A 23046-nucleotide genomic window follows, 5' to 3' on the forward strand; every position below is an offset into this window, starting at 1 on the left:
GTTCTGCTGCCACATCCTTCATCCACAAATGCAAAAGAGTCCAAGGGCTGCTCAGGGGGTTCCCTTCCCTTTCCTCATAATCTCTCTCAAACATATGCATGGATTATCAGCCTCACAGGAGCTGAGGACCTAAAGACCAAAAACATCCTCCAGAAATAAATGTGCTGGAGGAAATTGCTGCCTGCAGGAGCTAGGGATCTGTGTATGTGACTCTATTCAGAAACAGCACCACCATCACCCAAATAAGAGTAAACAGGCAAAAGAACAACTGGTGATTCAGGAGAGCCATAATGTTACAGCCCACAGAGGGCTGGATGCTGCAGCCATCCAGGTGAAATTCTTGCCAAAGTACATGGGTTTACATGGGATTATATCCATTGGACAAGCACGTCTCCATGGTATTCTGCCTTTAATCCACAAGCAAACCTGCAGGTGAAGGCTGGAATCCCTGTTCCCTCTGTGCAATATTGCTGCTGATGCCTTGTGCAGGCTGACCTGGAGCAGAGGCTGGGCAGAGCTCCAGAATAAAGCAGGGATTCATTCAAAGCATCTCCTCCATGGATCCACCTTGGGCAGCACCAGAGCCCAGCCAGGGCTGCACCCAAGATGAACCAAAAGGGCCCCAAAATGCACGGCCGGGCACGGGCTCTGTCCCTGGGATCAGTTCTGCTCCATTTGCACCTTGCAGTTCATTGTCCCATCCCAGCTTTAGCCCCTGCAGTCCCACCCTGCTTGTTTTTCTCTCTTCAGCCCACGGGGTTTGTGCTCTGGGGCTGAGGTTTGGGTCATTTGTCCTTGGTCCCCAGCTGGAGCAGGAATTGTTTTGTGTCCCTGCTCTGTGCACAGAGCTCAGCATGCCCTGATGTGAAGCTCAGAAGTACAGACTAAAGCAGCACAGAATGTGAAAAATATAAAATCTAAAACCTGAGGCATCACTGTGTCCTTCAGCATCCTCTGTAACACACCTGCCCTCAGACACACACGTGTTGTCTTGCCAGCCACATATTCCTTTTCTGTGAGCTTGTCTCGTATCCACCTCTCCTCTTTCTGCTGAGGGAGCTGCACAACAGCACCTTTTCCTGCCCCTCTGCTCCATGGAAGAGAAGCAGCATTGGTAAGGCCAAACTTGGGGCAGTTACTGAAAGTCTCAGCAGGGGAATGTACTGGAGGACAATCAGGATTTGGCAGGGAGTTTTCAGAAGCTCTTGTCTAGAATTTTTAAATGCCCTTCTAAAAAGGGCAAAACCCAAAACTTGAAACAATGCTGGTACCTGCAGGCAATTTATAATGAGCTGAAGATGGAGCAGTGTGTTTCTATCTTCTTAATCTTCCTCTGCAATCTCAGATGGCAGAATTTTCCAAGGGGAAGGAGAAAGAAAACTGTCCTTGTGACCTCCAGAAAGAGATGCCTGACCCCACTCTGCTGCAGCCTCCTGAGTGATCCAATTTCTATTGCTAGAAGGACTGCACAAAGAAAGTAAGAGGAAAGAAAAGGCCCAGTCTCTGCATCCCCATCACTGACTGAGGGGAACAGGAAAGAACCATTATCCAATTCCTTTCTAGAGAAGCCCATGAAACCCCCTGACCTGGTGCTGAGTTTGAGGATCTGGTATTCAGGGTTTTTACAAACTGACCTGACACAGAGCAGCAATGCCACAAGGGCCAGAGCTAAACTCCCAGTCCAAGGACCAAAAGAGACCCCAGGTTCAGTGCAGATGAGGGACGTGATCCCTCAGCTATTTAGGATGGGCAGCTTAAGCAAGAGCCAGCAAAGCTAAAATTCAAAAATAAGAAGGAATGAAAGGAGCTCCATGATAATTTCTCCCCCCATTTGTAGGTATCAGAAGAAGGAATGCTCTACTGAGTGGTCTAGATATAAAACTAGTCCATGGTGTTCAGCAGAGAGCCCATGATGTGGGACACACCATGGCAGGCAAACGTCCCTGGCACGAGGACTGAAGTCACAGTGCCATGAGAAGCTCCATGATTGAGTTCCAGGTATTACAGCAGCCAGGCATCACTATCATTGGCTTAATGGGAGAGGTTCCTTCCAGGCAATCTTTGGCAGGGAAGTCCATAAAAAGCTTCCAGCTGTGCCACCCTGAGACAGCAGAGAAGCCAAGAGGCCTCGTACATTTAGAGTAAAAAGCAGAAAGAAAAAGGCACTGCAGGCCTGGGGAAGCAGAGCTGCTGGCCAACCTCTGCCCGCCCCAGGGCATTGTATTTACCTGGCCTTGGAGTTTCAGCCATTCAAAAGGAAGAGAACAAGTCAGAGGGCAGTAAACCCTGAGAAGATCCCCACTGAGACAGTGGAGAAACCAGAAGGAAGTAAAGCCATCTCCTGCCTGGCATCATCCCTGGTACTGGCCAGAGAGGAATGAGTAAGAATGACAGCACTGAAAAGGAGATCACATCCTCCAAAATTTAGACAATCTGGCAAGAAAAGCTGTTCCCCACAGCAGGAGCAGAGGATAGAACGAAGGAAGAATGCTTTGATCCTGAAGAGCCTTCCTCTCCTGCTTTCCTCAGCTCCTGGGAAGATGATTCCCACCAGCTGCCTACGTGACAAGGACTGGAATGCACACAGCAGAGAGTGACAACAACCAGACACCTCAAATCACAAACTGCAGCACAGACAAAACCAAAACCTTATGACTGACCCAGCCAATCCCATTCCTCAAACCAATAAAGGCTTCCCAAGGTTTCACAAAGGGAAACATCTCTGCACTGCAACAGGAATGCACATGACTCAAAATTCCATGCAGCATATTTCCTGCTTACGTATATCCCATATCAACTTCCACATAGAAAACAGCTTAAATCAGTTTGATATTTGCTTTCCTGTCCCATTTATGTGTTTAAAGATCACGGCATTCTGAGGAAGAATGGAAGTGTCATTATTTTTGAGGCTCAGTAACACATGTCACACATCACAGAAACTTGTATTTCCCCAACAGACAGGAATATGAGTCTGGATTTGATTAACATAAAAAGACCCTTACCAGAAAGTGAGTAATCTGTATTAGTCATCCTCATGGCTGGAGTGTAAGATACACTTGGCATGTCATGGCCCTTCTCCTTCTGTTTCCGTCGATACCACACAAAGAGTGCCAGCAAGACCATAATAATTAGAAGGAGAATAATAATTCCAATGATTGCTCCCACTGAGTGCCTCTCTGATCCAAGAGCAGGGCTAATTTTAGTATAGGGGTTTAATTCTTCCATCATAAGAGCCGCTGTTAAAAGTAATTCATAACACACTGTAAATTGAATCGTGCATTTCATTTCATTTTTGAAACACTGTGTTTTTTTAACTACATCATTGGAGAGGGGGAGAGAGAGAGGGAGAGAGGGATTTCACAGAGAAAATTCCACTGTACCTTGATCACATCGGATTCCTTTGAAGCCTGGGCTGCAGTAGCAAGTGCCTGTGACGTGGTCACACGTTGCATTGTTCATGCACTCACACAATTGTTTGCAACCATAACCAAATGTTCCTGGAGAGCACTCTGGGGAGCCAAAGAAAAACATTGGAAAGAATTCTTCTGGTTTTGGGAAGGGGCACAACACTTGCCATGGGAAATGTGGTAGAGAAGTCTCCCTGGTTTTAGGATCTCTAGGATAACACCCTAATGTGAAATTATTATTAGTCTAAAGCAGGAGGAGCTAAATGCATTCTATGTGCAGTTTGTTACTTATTAAACTGCAACTTTCTGGAAAATTCATAGAATGAAATCAATGATAGGTACAAAGGCTTTAGAAGACTTGATGTATATTGCAAATGTTCAGAGTTGAACAGAGCTTGAGCTCAGAAGCTGCAGACAACAGAGCTCAGCATTCTTCACCTTAACTTAACCTTAAAAACTTACCTGTTTTATTTTTCCAGGAGGGAGTTGCAAAGAAAAGATTTAATGAACCTTTCTATGAACCCTACAGCCTTTACCAAACAAACCTCACATACTTTCCTACTCATCCCTACCAGTGCCAGGATGGGCACTGTCAGGGATGAGTAGGAAACAGAATAGGATAGAATAGAATAGGAATAGAACATTGCAGGTGGAATTTCAGAACTGAGCATCTGAATGGTTTGATTTGCTCTGATTCAGTGTCAGGGTTCCTAATCCAGAAGGAATTTCTATGCTGTCTTTGTGTTTCTATCAAAGACTGAATGTCCAGCTGAGAAATTTATTCATGCAATTACCATGATGGGCTATTACAATAAATCTGTAGGCAGCTTACTGTACTTCTGGAAGCGCTGTTCAAGAATAAATTGAAAGAAACAATGTCTGCCACTTACTTCCACGGAGAAGCTGCATTACTGAGAACATGCACCCTTGCTATGATCCTGTGGAATATATTGTTCAAGATGTGACTCCTTGTGTGTCACTGCAAATGTTTTTCATTGCATGACAACACCTCCCCAGTGTCAGCCTCAAAGTAGCTTCTGGTAGCCAAAATTTAATATTAAGTACAGAACCATAGCCAGTATCTGTTTATTGATTTGCAGTGTGTATTAGAATTGTATATTTAAGCTGTTGGTACTCAAACAAAGAAAAAAATAAAATTATTACAATTAATGCTCATTCTTTTATTAGCCTGCAGCCTACTTAAAATGAATAAGGCCTAAATTTTGGGACTGCACCACAGAAATGATGCCTGCAATTAAGCATTTCATCTGCAATGCAGTGTGACTGCCCATTCAGCAGGATTTGGAGAAGGAAGGAGCCTTAATGAAGAGATTCTTTTAGATTAAACAGTAGAAAAACAAGTAAATAAATACCTTTGTAGTTTGGATAGAACAGAAAGCCTCAGGCATTATACAGGGGTCAAATCATAAAGCAGCTCCTTGTATAAAACCTGCTATTGTGCAGTTCTTTGTGGGATTCTTTAGTTTCCTATTTTGATTGTGGCTGCAGTGAAGAGCATCCCCAAATTCCACTAAGCTGGCCACTTTCAGAGTTACAGTGGTGCCATGTGCAATCCTCCAAGAGCACACAAATTTGGCCCTGAGATATCACTTTGCTGAATGCAAGTGTGTGCAAAAACATATTTATGAATTAAGTTACATGCACAAATACATCCATAAAGATCCACGTAGCAAGCTACAGTTAAAAAGCCTTCCCTTGCAAATCTGTCAGGAATGTTACTGAATTACCTTACTGCTAAAAAAAGTGAGGAATTAATGCCTTGGGAAGATGAGGTGGATGTCACCTGGGTTTAGAACCCCAGTAAGTTGGTGAGAATTTCCTTGTGAATTACTGCACTGGACAAACACACAGAGAGCACATCCTCTTCCCAGGACCCTCATTCTGTGTTCTTCTAAGAAGCCATTTGGCACAGCCTGCTAAATAATCCAGTGGGACATGGACAACACTTCCAGGAAGACATTCCAGATCCTTTGCAAGGGAATTGAGGTTCATTGGGAAACACTCACTGCTCAAGCTAAACACAGACCCTTCCCAAAATGGCAAGCAACCTTGCTTCCCTTGATCTGCTTTCACTGTAAAGATGAATCTTTGTTTGGTCCATGTCTACATCATAACTTCTGTGGGAAAGGCCCATATCCCCAGTATTCTTTGGAAGGCAGAAGGGACCTGTTCCTTTTAACCCTTCTGTCTTTATGCACTGGGGCTGCTGCTCTCAGCAGCATTCACAAGGCCTGAGGCAGATTTAGGGCTGGGTGTGTATTACCAGGTATGAGTTTTTTGGGAAGGCCCCAGCCAGTCAACACTGAGTGCAGTGATTTACTTTCTCTCACCTAACTTTAGCCTGGGAATGAAAGGCCCAATTTGCAGGGATTCAGTGAATTTCTTTATGCTCAGACTGTCCAGTTTTCCAGAGGTGCCCTCTCCTCCCTATGGACTATATAAGGTGCCCGAGGTCATTGTCCTGCTGACATCAACACCTCATTTAAGAGCCAGTTTGTGCAAGAATTGTGAAGCACAGCCCCTCTCTGGAGAAGGAGGGCACTGAGGAGGCTGGCACTTACTCTGCTCACACTGTTTGCCTGTGAAGCCCGTCCTGCACGTGCACTGCCCGGTGATGTGGTCACAGTCGGCCCCGTTCTGGCACTGGCACACATTGGCACAGTTCTTCCCATAAAAAGCAGCTGGGCAACCTTTCAGCAAGCAGGACAAGGAAAGAGTAAGAAATAAGCTGGAAGTCAAATTCAGATGTCTTATCAGCACAAAGTATGTGGGTGTATAAATCAATGGATTTTCAGCCTCTGTATATTTAATGATATTTATTTGATGGTCTAAATGCAGAGATACTGTGACAGACAATTTTCTTGAAGTAATGTTTCTCATCTTTACAGAATTGCCTCTTAAGTGTTTCAGAAGAATGAAAACTTGACCCATCTATACAAACTACATTTTCAAGAAGTGAAAGAAGATGCTAAACAGAAACTCTGCAAGACCAGGGATCAATCAATTATTTGCAAGTGAAAGAACCTTCTTAAAAGGCTCACCAGAATTGGATCTCCTCTTTCATACCGGTAATTTGGCACTAGGGTGAGAAATCTCTACCATTTTCCTAAATCAGACCATAAATACTGGGGCATTAACAAGCAGGGACACTGACTGTGCAAATTCTAACAATGAATCAATAATCTAAATGATTTTCCCCTCCTTTATTGAGCGCCAAAGGCATAAAAAAACCTTGGAAAGCTTCAGGACTATTTTCTTAGGGGTGATGTGAGGTTATCAGGAATAAGGAGCATGTGGTTTTCCAGGGAAAACTGCAATACTTGGACGAGACACGAGGTAGCAGCACATACTTTGACAGATTCCCTGTCTCTGAAAGGCTTACGCTGAGTGCAGTAGAGCCCCGTCCAGCCATGGGTGCATCTACATTCTCCATCGTAGGGGCTGCACTGTGCTCCGTTGTGGCAGTTGCATGAATGAAAGCAATCAGGGCCCCAAAACCCAGTGGGACAAGCTATGAAAATAAAAAACATTTGTCAGCTGACAAAAAAAGAAAGCAATGATCCTGTGTTAGTGATGTGGAGGAGCAACAATAAAGGGAGAACCTGTGAGACATCAGCAAAGGCAGAACCTCACACTGCTGAACTTGGCAGTGACTCCTGGGCAATGACCAGTGCTCCCTGGGCAGTGACCAGTGCTCCCTGGACAGTGACCAGTCCTCCCTGGGCAGTGGCTGGTCCTTCCAAGTCATCAGTTGCTCTCCAAACCCTGTTGCCACCCTGTAACCTCTCCCTGGCACAGGGATTTCTGGCAGCAGGTTGATGGAGAGGATTTTGCCCTTCTGCCCTGTTCAGGTGAGACCCCACCTGCAGAGCTTCCTCCAGCCCTGGGGAACAACAGCAGAAGGATTTGGAGCTGCTGGAGCAAGTCCAGAGGAGGTCACAGAGATGCTGCAAAGGCTGGAGCCCCTCTGCTCTGGAGCCAGGCTGGAGGAGATGGGAATGTTCAGTTTGGAGAAGAGAAGGCTCCAGGGAGACCTTAAAGACCCTTCCAGTGTCTAAAGGGGCTCCAGGAGAGCTGGAGAAGGACTTTGTACAAGGGCCTGGAGGGAGGGGACAAGGGGGAATGGCTTCCCACTGCCAGAGGGCAGGGTTAGATGGGATATTGGGAAGGAATTGCTCCCTGTGAGGGTGGGCAGGCCCTGGCACAGGGTGCTCAGAGAAGCTGTGGCTGCCCCTGGATCCCTGCAAGTGTCCAAGGCCAGGCTGGACACTGGGGCTTGGAGCAACCTGGAATAAGGAAAGGTGTCCCTGCCCATGGCAGGGGTGGAATGGAATGGGCTTCAAGGTCCCTTCCAACCCAAACCATTCCAGGATCCTGTGACTCCATGATCCTCTGTGTGGGGCAGGAGGCAGGATCAGGTCTTTGCTGTGACCAGTGACCCTCAACATGACCCCACTCTGTGCTGTGGCACTCTCCATACCTCACTGGCATTATCTGTGAGGACAATTTAGGCAGGGTTGCAGGATATGGAGGTAATTTAATTCTCTTTTTGACATGCTGGAATTCTTGCATAATAAAGCCCAGCTATTCAGGTTTACTTTGCTATGCAATCAACCACTAAAATTACCACATTCATTTGAAGCACAGAGTGCTACTCCAATCATGAAAAAAATGTAAAGAAAACCTCTTCCAGTATGAATTCACATCCACAAATTCAGATTGCTATTGTTGTTGTGGGGCTAATATTAAATTAAAATCTCTGGGTCCATTTTATATTTCAACAAGTACAATATTAATACATTAAAAAAAAGTTATTGTAAGCCTCCCTCCAAAAATGAATGCAGTAAGTTACTGTTATTAGTGCCAGACTAAAAGATCCGAAATTATGATAGGCCTTCAATATAACAACTATATTTTTGCTTTAAAAAGCACTTTCCATTGCTTCCTGCTAAAGACATGAATTAATAAGGCACAGTTCCCAGGAAACCTGAAAGTACAGACACCAGGCCTATTTCCATGGATGCCAATGGCTCCATGGATGATAAATGGAAGTTTCTGGCATTTGACAGACACCTCTAAAGCCAGAATGAATGGCCAAAAAAACTCTGCCATGACGTAAATCACACAAAAGGTCACTGGACTCACACAATGTAAAGCTGAGCAGGATTTGGCCTGAAGTGTTTGTGCTATAAGCAACCAGAAATACTTTTCCAATGCTGTTCTAAGGCAGAGCTGCAGGAGCTGTTAGTGAATCCAGAACTGGCTCTGGAGTTGGAGCTAAAATTATCTCCTGAGCAGCTCCAAGTCCAGGTCATTCCAGGTTAATGGGAGCACAGGGCCAGAAATAGCCTGGGAGGGGAGCCCAGGGAGCCTGGAGTGGGACAGGGTCACCTTGGGAGAGGTTCCCTCTGTGTGCAAGGAGTAACTGAGCAAAGAGCCACGTCCCCCTCTGCTCATCCAGAACCCAGAGTGCCCACAGGCAGGTGCTGCCTGCTGAACTGCTCCTGCTGACCTGGCCTGCCTTGCTCTGTAAGGAAAAACACCTTTTTTCAAGCTTAACAGACACTAACAGACATTTCCCAATTAGATGGCTAAATATAATGAGGAATATGTGCAGCTTTCTGTCTTTTTTCCCTTTTTTTTCCTGCTGTTTTTGAGTGACAGCAATATTCTGCCTGTGGAAGACACACAATAAAAGCAAAATTACAGCCGTCTGTTTTTATCCGATTCCTGCTTTATCACTTGGAGTTTAATATATTTTCCTCTGGAATGCTGTCTAATATGCTAGTTGTATCCTGAATATGAAGTAACATTTCTGAATGATCGGATATTGCCTCCCTCTGTGATCTAGCTTCAATTAAGGGATGCTCTCAGGAAATGACACTTTGGGATCAGCAAATGCCAATCTTCTACCTGGGCAATTTTCAGAAAGAAATCCTTCATCCCTACAAGGCCACATCGACTTTTACAATTAAATTACATTTAATAGAAATATTTCAGCTACCTAATTTCTCAATTCGAGGGATTTGGTACATGAAAACATTTACTGGTTAATAATGTCTAAATGTAATAGCTGAAAGAAAATTATTACAAAAAAATAAATAAAAAGGAATCCAGCTAGAAATTAAAAGGAAGCATGGAGCTTTCTTTTCTGATAAGAGCTTGTGACCTCCCTTTCCTGGAATAAAAGCCAGTCAGGGCTTCTGCAAACTCCAAATGCAGAAACCAACTCAATCCAAAGCTAACTTAGATTAATTAATAGAAATCTGCTTTAAAGAGAGTAAGGCACTGGCTGTAATACAACAGGGATTTCCTCAGAATCTGACTTTAACTTTCAGAAAGCAGCAAACCAAGGCAGAAATGGACATTTGGAGGCAGAGGTGGGGAATGTCCCTTACTCTGGGAGCAGTCCATGCCGATCCAGCCCGGGAAGCACTGGCAGGAGCCGTCGATGGGGTTGCAGGTCCCGTTCTCGGTGCACTGACACACCTCAGCACAGTCCTTCCCAAACTTCCCACTGGGACACACTGCAAACACAAGGCACTTTACTGCAGCCTCTTCAAAGGGAATGGCAGGAAATCACAGGACTCAACATTTAGCAATTAGAGATAAAATTAATTACAATAGTTTTTCTTTGATGAAGCAAAATTCCTCTGGAAAGCAGGAAAAGTATTTGAGCCCATTTTGCTTGCATCCCCGGAGTAAAAACAATAGGAAAAAGTCATATCAAAATCCATTTTTCTGCTGGAAAATTAAGCTAATATAGTCAGAAGATTGCAATTATTGAAGGGCAGTATGGAAGGATTACAATAGGAGAGACAAAACAGAGAAGAGGGATCATCAGGAGAGGAAAAGAACAAGAAAACCTTAGGAGAATTCAGTGAGGAGCAGCCACAAGTGAGTGGCTGGGACTGATCTGGTTTCCAAGGATTTTATCTATATTTATATTTATGTATGTTATATATCTGTTTGACTGAGAGCTTTTTAACAAATGTGCTGCATCCCAACAAAATCAGCACCTCCCCCTGTGTGTCCACCTAAGTGAAGCTGGAAGAAAAGAAACTCTCAATTTTTTTCCAGAGTCATCCTCTCACATCCTAAGCACAGTGACAGGAAACTAATAGACATGTAGATCTTCAACCTCCCACCAAATTATTGGAAATCTTTAACGTTAAAGTTGATGGAAGGCTTTGCTCAGTAACAAATGAAATGTTTCATTTCTGGGCTCTTATTGGCTGTGTTCCCTGACAAAAACAGATGTATTTTCAAAACAAGATAAAACATATAGTCCATCTTTGCAAAGAGGGTAACAAATGGAACTGGACTTGGATCCTGGTAAATAATAGTGATGTCAAAAAAGTGATTAAGGCACTTCCCTGAATTATGCAGCTGTTCCACCACTTCAGCCTCTCTCACTTTCTCAAAAGTAGTCTCTGCAGGTGACCTCAATCTATCCTGACTGTGAATCAGCCACAGATTGAAATCCTGAGCTGTGATTCATTGGCTTTTATATAATATGCCATCCTCTGCTCTTACAAGAGCAGAGTATTGTTTTCTGCTTGTGTTTCTATAGACTATGGACTTATCTGTAGGAGTGGATAAAGTTGGGTTTGGCTTTCACACTGTGTGCTAAACAGAACTGTTCCTAAGTGAAAAGAGATAAAACTAAACACAATACACAGCCAGGATGGAAAGAATACACAAAGAGAGAAGGAAAGTAGAACCCTTCTATCACAGACAGCAAAAATTGAACTGATCTCTCAGCCCAGGCTCCTGGACAGGCCACACCATTACTCCCTTCCAGTGCTCTGCAAGAAGCAGCTCCAGGCACTGTTTTATGGCATCTTTGAGATGGAGATAGGCAACAGCACCTGGATGAAGACTGGGGTTTGTATGTACAAAAAATGGAATTCTCAAAGGCCTTCCTTTGAAGAGGAGCTGATTTGTTCTGCACCATGGAATACTGGTGGATCAGGGCAAGAACTGTGATCCAAACAGAGCTGCTGGCAAAGGGACCAGGTCACACTTTGGTGCACACAGGCAGAGCTGGCAGAGGGGTTCCCTCCACGGGAGCTCCCCTTGTCTCTGGGAAATGGGATGATGCCCTCTGGAATGGCAGCACAGAGGGATGACAAAATGGATCTCCCTAATTTAAACAACCTGGTTGTGGACTGCCGGAGAGACTTGTGAAGATGTGAGATCCAAATCCAAGCACTTTCTAAGTGTCTCAATCATTTTCAGAAAGCTGTAAAACAAGACCTCATGCTGCTTTCTTCAGCAGCAGCCTGACTGTACAACACAGATTGGGATGTTAATTAGCTCAGAAAGCTCTGAAGTGGGACTTCCAAAGTCCCTGTGGGATGTCAGGTGTGTTCTAGCAGTGATAACAAGTTATTATCAACCCATCTCACTCTGGGATTGTGAAAGATATTCACAAAACAGCTGTTTAGTTGTTTGCAGCTCGGAATCCTTGGCACAACTGAGTAAACCTGTGCAGTTTTGGGGGTTACACAGCTCTTCACATGCACATACTGCTGGTGGAAGAACGTTCCTGCTGCCAATGGCACAAGGAAATGAAAATTCCAAAGTGAAATCTTCATTTCACGTTTTTCTAATGGAAAATTAATTAGCATTTTTCTTTCTACAAAATAAAGTTACAAGTTAACTCATTATGACAAACTGCAACACAAATTGATTTTAATTAGGACATGAATATTTTAAGATTAATTTGCTAGATAGATCAACATTTCAAAGTAAAACCAGAAGTGCTGAACATCTGAGCAAAAATAAAATAGTTTTCTTAAGAGGATAATTAGACCTGCTTATGCTTTGAAATCTGGCTAACTTTTCACATAAAATGGACAAATACACTGAAAAACGTTCATTTTAATAAATTAATTGGTGTAATGTTTAGTTGACTATACAGCACAGGAAAAAAACCCCATGGTTATATTTAATCTATGTTTAATGATTTTGGGTAACTGCTGCCTGCAATCCCACCTTACTGAAAAGCAGGTCATTGAAAGTGTCATTCTGTTCTGGCAGGGGCAGTGGCCACTACAAATCACTTCTTTTAAATATCTGTGTAGAAAATACCCACTGCAGTATGCAGCAACTGAGAGTGCACAAGGCTGAGGGATTTTGAGGGTACTTTTAGGAAGAAAAGGACACCAGGAGTTAAATGTGGAACTTTGAAAGGTACAGAAAGGTGATGGGTGTTTGGGGGAGCTGAAGTTCCTCTTCACTTGTGAAAATGAACTCACTTCTCTGCCTCACTGCAAACTTTCCTTGTGTCCATGGTTTTAGCCATTCCCAGCCAGGCCCTGCACAGTGTCAATGAGGTTTTGTGCACAACTGGGTGTTTGGGACTGTTCACCTGAGCCGGCCTTTACCTTAACCAGAACCTCCCTGTCCTGCCGCAAAGATCACAGGAAGGTGCTCTCAACATTCAGGTGAGGACAGGCTGAGCAGCAAGAAAAATGAAGCCATTGGATGCTGATGTATTTACAGCAGGTGTCTCATTCCACAGGCACCTCAATCCAGTGTGGCAGAGCTGGATTATTTATGAAACCGGGAGCACATCGTATTTCCAGGAGGGTGACTGAGAACCTGTTTGCATTTTCCCTCTGAAGGAAAGATCTTCTCGGGATCTAAACTGCAGAGAGAAGCGCGAAAGGCCGGGAGCAGGGGATGGGGCTCGCTCAGAGCGGCTGCCCGGAGGGGAGGCGGTACCTTGGTTGCAGAGGGGCCCCGAGAAGCCCGGCAGGCAGTCACAGAGCCCGGACACGTGGTGGCAGGGACCATTGCTGTGCACGCACTGGGGACACGGCTGGCTGCAGTGGTGCCCGTAAAACCCGGGGGGGCAAACTGAAAATAGAACAAACCAGACTGTCACAGGTTTTTCAGGGTTTTCTCGTCACTCAGAGCTTGAGAATTCTCTGTCTTAATCCCAAACCAATATTTCTGAATTCATCAAGCACAATTTTGTGGACAGCTGAAATGATGAGGCCTGTTGGATTGTTCCATGTCTAATAAAGTGCAGGCTCTGGAAAAACTGCTCCTGTGTTCAAACATTCCCACGTTCCTTCCTCATGGAAGTCCTTGGCTGTTTAATACCACAGCAGAGTTCTCAGCAGCCTCTCTCTCTCAGGACACTCATTTGAGTCCCTCTACTCAAAAAAACCTGAACACTGACAAAACAGGAGTTTAAGATGTTTGAGACCCCACAGCAGATATGGTTAATAACACACATTCCAAAGATTTTAGGATAGATAGGAAAAGAAACACTGGCATGCATGTACAAAAACAGAAACGCAGAAGGAAATGGAAATTGAGTCAAGAAATCAGAGAAGGTGTATTAGGAAACAATATTTTACGTCAAAACCACTATACCAAAAGCAGATTTCCAAACCTATCTGGTGCAATGCCCGTGCTCAGCTGGGGCAGTCATTTTCTACATTTCATGGGAGGAGCAACAGCCATCAAGTGATGAAGAGAAGCCAATAATGGTAATTATGTAATAACACCATACAAAATCACCTGATTTGAATCAGTAATCATAGCAATAGCTGAGTAAACTTGTAATGAATTGTGTGCTTATTTTGCCTAAAACCTGGATTGAAATTATTATAGACTTTGTACATTAGGTATAGAATCAGGATTATGGCTCAGTATCTCTTCTAAAAGCAGATTTTTGCTTTTAAGAGCAAGTAGAGTGAAAAAGCATCCACTGTCCAAACATTCACTGCAATAGATAACACAAAGAAATGTTAAATTGCAGTAAGTGACAGTAAAAATAACTTTATATGTTTTTATTTTTACTCCTGTGATTCTGTGTTCTATAGTTCTGGCTCAGTGGTTACTAAATCATGTCTGTTCTATTTTTCCAGCAAATGAGAATTTTCTTGTGGACTGTATGTTCTCAGAGGGTGTCAGGCTCTTACCCCACTGCACATTTCCAGCTGGAGCTTAGCTGACAGGTTGGTTGATGATGCAGTGGCTGTAAAACAACCCGGATCATTCCTGCAGACATTTCTGCAGGCTTAAGAGCACTAAACCATCCCAGTGTCTCATGTAATCCTGATTACACAGACAGAACAAGTTGGCTGAGTATCATCTTCAGTATCATCCTCAGCTCTGCCTTGTAATAAAACAGCCTAAACCCTGTTTCTAAATGAATTTCTAAGAGAAAAATGTGGATGATTTTGAGAACAAGCTTAGCCAGGTCTGCTCACAGGTATTTTTGAGCCTGAATCTCAGAAAAGAGCTGGATTCCAAGCTGGATTCCCAGGCCAAATACACACAGAGGCAAGAGCAGAAGCATCCACAGGACCCCTCTGCTGTCACCCCAGTGGGGAGGAAAAGTTCTCCCCATTAAATCCTTAGTAAACATCCTCAGGGAGCAGCCTGATTCCTGGGCTTGCAAACTGGGCACAAGGGTTGCTCTTGTAGCCTGCATGCCAACAGCTGATAGAACTAAGCTGGGTTTTTTTCATCTCAGAAAGGTCAGAAACTATTAACTTCTGGAAGTTTTGCACTCTTAAGGTTTCAAATTTGTAAAACATTTTCTTCCTCATCTCCCTGAAGCTCTGAGCTCCACATTTTAGCCTTGGAGAGAGGTTTTACAGCTACACAGATATGCTGAAGCACCTGGAAATTGGGGTTTATAATGGAAATGCTTATAGGCCATTAACTACAGCAGTGCTAGAGGTCATTGTTATAATGGCTTTAAATAAAAACTGTCAGCTACAAATTATTTTTAGAGATGAGTGTGTTCTAGTGTCAAGTGTAACTTGTGAAATCAAAGGGGATCTATGAACTGGGCATGCAAAATGTCTCACAGCAAGAGGAGGAAGAAATGCTGAGCAGAAAACAAAGACAAATCCACTTCTTGTTTACATGGGAAGATGGTTGGTGTAGTTTGGATCAGTGAATTAGGGTCCCTATGGGGCAAATGCAGCTTCCCAGATAAAGCAAATGAGAGGATTTTTATCTGCTTGGTACATTTTAATATGTAGCAGCAGAGCATCGAACAGGAGCTATTTTGGGCTGCTGTGTTTCTTTTTCTGGCATACAAGAAAACATTGCCTTATTATTTTGATGCCAACGCTCATCCACTTGTCATTATACGATGGGTGGTGGCTGACTGTTTAACAGGTCTGACTTCACTGCAAACCTGAGTCCTGCCAGCTTTGGTTTGTAAGGGGGCTGCTCCTCCTTCCAGGTCACCTGTGACCTCAGGTGTGATCAGAAGAAACAAGGCACAGCTCAGTGCAGGAGAGTTCTTGATGAAGGAGCCTTTTCCAGGCTCTTCTGCCCTCAGGAAGTCATGAGCTAAAGCAGCTCAGAAACTGTGGATTTGTCTGCCTGGTGTCATAAAGGAGCATTTCTACCTGCCTTGCTTCTGCCAGCTATGGAAAATCTTACTTCTCTGGCACAAGGGCCCTCTGTATCCCGGTGCACAGTCACAGGTTCCATCCTCAGGGGAGCAGGACCCCCCGTTCTCACAGCTGCAGGAGATGGAGCAGTTGGGTCCCCAGCGGCCCTGGCTGCAGATGTTGTCACAGTGGATGCCTAAGGACACAAAGCCACACGTTAGGCTTCCCACAACTCTCACTCTGCTCATTGATCAAAGAAATGCTCGGCTGGACTGATGCCTCACAGTCCCCCAGAGGGATCTGGGAAGGAAACAGCTCCTCTTTTATCTGCTTAATAAAGTGAAAATTAAGAAAATGCCAGAGAGGTGAATTCTGTAGGTGTTGGTGGGAGCCTGTTCAGTCCTCAGCACCATTAAAGAAACTCTGCATGTCATCCAAGAGATGAAGGTCAGGAATTGCTTTAAAGTCACAAAATAGCTCAAATAACTGGTCTGGAAATAGGCAGTTGATTGAAGCCTGATTACTTACCTGTTGTGAATTGGACGACCATAAAAAGAAAAATCAGGGTTTTGCAAAAACATGTTCAGTATTTGGATTCTTCAACACAAGTAAATTAAACTCTATTTTGTGTTCTGTTCCCTTCGTGGCTTAAACCCCTGTGCTCTGGTGTTTTGTGCACACACCCCACATCTACCCAGAACTCCCAGAACAGTTCTGTGTGAATGAGCTGAGTTCTGATCCAGCGAGTGGCCATATGTGAGCACAGGCTGAGCATTTGCATGTTAAATGGAGACTGAGACCTGCCAATCCAGCTCCCAGTGCTCCCCGGGGTCCTTGTTTGATATTTACTATTATGAAGAGCAAAGCTTGGAAACACTGAAAGGAGCACACAGCCAGGAAACTTAACACAAAGCTTCTGGCATGGTTTCAACTGGCTTTGTTTAAACTGGTGACTTTTAAAAACAGCCGTGTGCCGGGGCTTGTCACATATAAATGTGATTGAAGGAGCTGATCCTGCACACTGTGTCTGAGAGGCTCTCACTCCACTGGAATAAAGCAGTACCAATATCTGCAATTAGCAGGGCTATTTGCATGATCAAGGGCTCCTTGGATGGGTTTGCAGAATCATGAACTAAGAGGGACACTGAGCAGTGCCAGCTGCAGGGAGTGGCACTGGCAGGAGCATCCAAACCAGCAGAAATGGATCAGAGACTGGCTTGGAAATTTTTCTTAGAACATGACCCCAGTGGGAGGAGCCCAGCCCTGAGATTGGGGGGTACCCACACACCTCAGCTGGGCTTCCAACCCCAACCTCAGATGTTCTTGACTATCTCTGACCTGAGATGTTCTTCTCCATGCCCAGCCCGAGATGCTCTTTACTATCCTTCACCTGAGATGTTCTCGATCACCCGTGTCCCACTGCACAATGGGATCAAAGCAGCTCAGGGGTAGGATTAGTGCAGCTCTCTGCAGAAACACAATCCCAACCATTTCCTCCACCTCTGATAACTTCATCTGGATGCTGGAGGTAATGCACTGCATTTGGGGAGCTGTGATCTGTACAGTCACCAAACTCTGAGCATTATTAAATCAGCTGAAAGTCATTATAAATACACTTACAGTGCAGTTTCAAGTTGGTTTTATAAATCTCTGAAGTTAACACAGTAAGAAATACTGCAGAGCCAAAATTTCCCTTTTCTGGAGATTAATCATACAATTATAATGTCCCTTCCTAGAAAATCTTAACCAAGTCTGGCAAAAGCACAGTTTGAAATGTGATTTCTAGTAATACATGATCTTAGTTTTATTTATAAAGAGGCATGGACCATTCTGTACAGCTTAATAAAAACCACATTAAAAAACAGTAAAAACTTAATACAAGCTCAATTCCTTCCTATCCAAGTAAATAAATCTGAAAAAAGGGACTGTGAAAAGAGACAAGGAACATTTGTATTAGTAAAATCAAGAAAAATCATTATTTTAAGAAATTATTTTAAAGTCTTCCCTGCTCCCTTTGAAATCAAATATATCCCTGGATTACTTTAACAAGTGCTTTGTGTGTGCATTTATGTCCTTTATCCACAGTGCTCTGTAATTAAAAAGTCAGAAAATAAATTGTAAATAAATAAACAAACAAATAAATGTGTTTTTTATTTACAAATACATATATATGATCATTTATAGCCTTGAGTCTCAGTGTGAGTTCCCTGAACTGAAATCCAGACACAAAACCAGAAAAATGTGCATTTTCCCTCCCGATTGCAGCATTAAAATTACAATTCTGTCATTGTGGATGCTCTATTTATAAATGGGGACAATTAAACAGCATTATTTCTTGTCTCTTTTGACAAAGTTTGGGGAAGAATGACAGTGACTCTTTTCTTGTGGAAGGTACCTGAATTTGAATGCCAGGGCTGTTCCTGCAGCAGCAAGGCCCTTCCTTTGGTAATGAGTAATGAGGGATGTCTTCCCTCTGCTAACGAAGGCAATGAGTCATTGTGGAGCTGATTGCTGTAGCAAAAGGGAAAGGGGGAAAAGGAAACCTTCCAGGAGCCACTGGCACCCATTAGAGCCCTTCTTTATTTGTACATTTCCAGAAGACAACCGAGGGGGTGCCGCAATCAGGTTTTATTACTTTTTATTACTCCAAGTTAATTCTCATGGAAGACTTCATTTTTGAAGGCTCCGACATGCACTGAATTGCAAATATAAATGAGAAGTTAAAACTGCATCTGGACATGCAAGTCTTATGGAATGGTGCTGGAAAAAGCACCTTAATTTTACAATTCCCTAACCTGACAGCGTGTGAAGGGGGAGTCCATCCCTCCCAGCTACTTTACAGTCAGAGTCAGTGAAGCAGCAAGATTCTGTAATGTAAAACTTTAATATTTATTTAGGAACTTGCTGATGAACATTTCTGATAAGCAATTAGTTTTCAATTTCCAGAACTACAAGAAGTGCTGAAGTTGACACACCTCTGTACTACCTCGTGTTACAACCACAGATTCCTAATTTATGAACAAAGTCCTGGTTTCACATGCATGGTGTAGAAATTAGAAAGACAACTATCAGAAGTCCTTGAAGCTGCAGGAAGCAGTTCTATACATAAACTCTATTGCCTGGATACCAGGGAATTATCTGCCAGCCCGAGGCTGTGGTTCACAATTGCAGACACTGGTATAAAATTACACTTCCAAGACCTTTTTAAACAATGTTCTGGGGGTGAATTGTAAATGAAATCCACAAAACTTATAAAACTGTAGTTACCCACTGGACATAGGTAAAAGATCTGCACTTTTGCAGTAAGGCAGAGCCCAGGTAAGAGCAGAGCCCACTGTGGCTTTAATTCAGTCTGTGAAACAGCAGCCACAAACTCCCCATGGCCCAACAGGGATTTGGGGTATTGGATTCCTGCAAGCACTGGCTGCTTTCCAGTGGGATTCCCTCTGGACTGCTGTGTACATGGCGTTCAGCTGACAGTCCCAGGAGTGCCTTCACTCCCTTTTCCTCACACCAACCTCCTTTGCACACAGGATGGGGAGGATAACCAGCCCTGAGGGCCTGAATTACTGTGGAAAACACAAACTGGGCTCAACTCAGCCCACCAGAGCAGTCACAACTGCACTGTTCCAAGGGACAGCCTCACAGGAGAGCTGCTCCAAACTCCTGCCCCTCCAGGACAATTTCCTACCAGGTGTCCAAGCAGCTGCTGGCTGGGACATGGGGAGTATCTGGGGTAACTCAGCCCAGGCTCCCCAGAGGTGAAGCCATTTGGTTGGGCAGGGATCTTCCAACATGGAGCTGCAGACAATCCTGATTAAGGAAAGCAGCAGGGAGAGAGGTAGAGGAGGAAGAGAATCCCAGAATCTCAGAATGGTTTGGGTTGGAAGGGACCATAAAGCGCATCTGTCCCACCCCTGCCATGGCAGGGACACCATCCCCTGTCCCAGGCTGCTCCAAGCCCTGTCCAGCCTGGCCTTGGGCACTGCCAGGGATCCATGGGCAGCCCCAGCTGCTCTGGGCACCTGTGCCAGGGCCTGCCCACCCTCACAGGGAACAATTCCTCCCCAATATCCCATCTAACCCTGCCCTCTGGCAGTGGGAAGCTGTTGATGGAAACCTGTGTCTGTCTTACATGGAACAGTTTCAAGCTTGACCAGATGAAGTCAATCCTTGTACTCAAATTTACAAATCAACGATGGATGTGATGGATTAATCCAACATCCACACAAGCATCAGGAAAAGGAGCAAGAAAAAGAAGAGGAAAAACCCCCCAAGCCATACAACTGGGATGTGAGGCATCCATTGGAGAGCTCCTTCACAGGCTCCTTCTGTTAATAATCTTCAGTGGCTTCAAGTTTGTCAAAGTGATGCAGATTTAGTGCTGCCCATAACTACATCATGCTGAAGGACTTTGGAGGGTAAAATTCCTGAAAGCCAGACATAAGCAGAACTCCCTTTTTTCCCTCTCCAGGTTCTGCAATTGCACTCGTGCTTGGGGATTACGTCTCTGGCTCTTAATAAAGCTGCCATTGTTTCTCTGCTGTGTCTCTGGATATTTGGAAACTAATACTCCAAACACAATAAAAGAGCAAAAATGGACGGAATAAATGAGAACCAGTGGCCTGGTTTTGACCACTGCTATCCCCCTGACAGTAGCCTCTGCAGCAGTGCCCAGCATCTAATTATTTTTCAGGGATGTAGGAATTTGATAAATTATAGGATGTAGTTCCCTCCCCCCCACATACTTTAATTTTACATCTACCAGCACATAACTGTAATTATTTCTCTGAATAAGATCTTCAGCTTTTTTTTCCCCCTCAATAGTCCCAATCTAAAGACAGATGCAACATCAATTAGGAATGACAGGAATGATTTCAGCAGACATTTGAATCCAACACAAACATTGTGCTCTCCTCCACCTGTCTTTCAACATGACATGAAGTCATAATAATCTCTTATTTCTGGCATTTGAATAGCTTTGGAAAGAGCTGCTTTTTATGTAAAAATAGGCACAGGATTTATGCAGGCGATGCTGTGGAGGCCTGAGGTTTGGTGAGTCACGCTTGGCTTTGATGTGCAATGCTGGTGGCTCTGGCAGAAGGATCCCCAGAGCTGGCTGGTACCTGCTGACAGGGTACCCCACCCAGCACACACCCCCAGCTGATGCTGCAGGGCTGCCTGGGGTGGGAGGTGTGGGCAGGGGCCAGCAGGGAGCTGGAGGTACTGGGAACAGGTCTGGGAGTGTCTCAGTGGCTCTGACCTCTGGGCACACCCTCCCTCTGGTCTCTGTCCCACCTGCAGGGATCCCATTGGCAGCACCCCCACCCAGCCCAGGGGCAGAGCCAGAGGCCGCCCAGGTCCCCCTGAACCCTGCCTTGGCCTCCTGGTTTGTACATTTATTTCTGATAATGACTTCCATAATCACACATTCATGTTTTCTTTAACCTTATCCTCTTGTCTTTCCCTGATACTGTCACTGCTGTTACACTTCTGGTGTCCCTATAAATTCTATTTAAATTGTATTTGAGGTTAGCTCCATGTGCTTTCCTAAACAGGGACTCTTCTGCTGCTTCAGTCTCTAAGAGGTAAAAGACAATTCACTGAGAGCACAAGGAAGAACTGTCCAACCTGTGGATCAGCTGCTCAGAGGGGCCATCACAGAGCACAAACAAGAGTTCACAAAGAATTCTTGATGCTTTTCCATCACTTTTTGCATCTCTGTATTTTTTCCTACCTGAGGCAAACCCTGAAGTATTTGACTCAGAGCCAGTCAGAAGCACCACAGCACAATTCTTGACAGCTCAGCATTTAAGAATGCTGAAGAATGAGAAAATCAGTGTGGGGAGGGCAGCAGATAGAAGAAAACATAAAGGGATCTCTCATAAAATTAAATGGAAACATTAAGAATTGATGGCTGCTCATCTAGTCTGCAAATAAGCTATTTTTGTTTTTATATAGTGAAACTACTCAGCAGAGAACAGCAGCCACACTCACATTATCTATGAACTTCTGTGGTGTTCTCAAATGCGTTTTTTCACTGATTTTTTTTTTCCAATTGGTGCCATGGAGCCTTCCTTCTCTTGCTGATCATCATTCACCAGTGGATTCAGAGGGGCAGCTCCTGAGTGTAACAGCCCATCAGTCTAAATGAAAGCTCCATGATCTGGTCCTAAATAATGAAGAATAAGCCCTTCCCTGAAGCCAGTGAAAAATTCTACATTGTCCCTTCTCTCATCTGTGCAGGGGCGATTTATGCAGCCATTAATGTAAGTGTTTTTCTGCAAGTAATACACTTAGAGCCTAATGCACCTCTGTGGAGCTCTAATCCTACCCCTAGTTTTAATTATCTAGAGAAATCTCTAGGTATGAATCACCCAACCCAGGGAATTTATGCAATAAAAGCTTTTGAGGCAAGAGATCTACCTCACAAGAAATGAGGTAAGTCAAAATGTTTGCTAAAGTAAAGGATGATCAGGTTCCCTTTGCTGCAGGGTATTCCCCTGGGCAGGCAGGGCGGACCTGCAGAAAATGGGGCTAAAAGGAGTCAAGCCCTACACAGCCCTGCTTCATCTGCAAAGCTTTCCTATTTCTCAAATGCTGGGAACAGCTTCAGGCTAGGAGGGAAGAGAAAGCTGGGGAAGATCTGAGCAGACCATCAGCAGGCAAACAGGAGGAACTGGTAACTGGGAAAAGCTGGAAATTTCCTGCTGGAAATGTTCAAGCTCCTGAACTAAACCATGAGTGAAGAACAGCTGAGCAAGAGCTGAGGCATAACCAAAGCCTTTTGTGGTCAATGATGTTGAAATTCCACCCTTTCTCCTTGGTGTGGGAGGGGAAGGAAGATGGTTCCAACACTTTTCACTGCAAACTCTTTCATTAATGACATAATGTATCATAGAATCCTGGATGGTTTGGGCTGGAAGGGACATTAAAGATCATCCCATTCCCACCCCCTGGCATGGCAGGGACACCTTCCACTGTGCCAGGCTGCTCCAAGCCCTGTCCAGCCTTGGACACTCCAGGGATCCAGGAGCAGCCACAGCTGCTCTGGGCACCTGTGCCAGGGCCTCACCCTCACAGGGAAGGCAGCATACAGAAAATTTCTACTTTTTCTACTATCCAATCCAACCCTACTCCCTGGCAGTGTGAAGCCACTCCCCCCTGACCTGTCACTACCTGCTCCTGTAAATAGTCTCTCTCCACTATAGAAATATATAAATATACACACACACACCTCA

The 23046-nt window shown here is 44.4% G+C and overlaps 1 protein-coding gene across 1 annotated transcript in view; it reads right to left on the bottom strand.

Moving 5' to 3' along the window:
* Window positions 1-23046, bottom strand: part of MEGF11 (multiple EGF like domains 11) — a 196115-nt gene that overhangs the window by 21871 nt on the left and 151198 nt on the right. The window contains exons 14-20 of the mRNA XM_066559110.1: window positions 15855-16001; window positions 13161-13295; window positions 9827-9955; window positions 6811-6939; window positions 5990-6118; window positions 3381-3509; window positions 3003-3236 (exon numbers count right to left, since the gene is read on the bottom strand). Coding sequence (XP_066415207.1) covers window positions 3003-3236; window positions 3381-3509; window positions 5990-6118; window positions 6811-6939; window positions 9827-9955; window positions 13161-13295; window positions 15855-16001 — 1032 coding nt within the window. The remainder of the gene's footprint in view (window positions 1-3002; window positions 3237-3380; window positions 3510-5989; window positions 6119-6810; window positions 6940-9826; window positions 9956-13160; window positions 13296-15854; window positions 16002-23046) is intronic.

Source organism: Molothrus aeneus, chromosome 13 (genome assembly GCF_037042795.1).
Source record: "Molothrus aeneus isolate 106 chromosome 13, BPBGC_Maene_1.0, whole genome shotgun sequence".
Lineage (NCBI taxonomy): Eukaryota > Metazoa > Chordata > Aves > Passeriformes > Icteridae > Molothrus > Molothrus aeneus.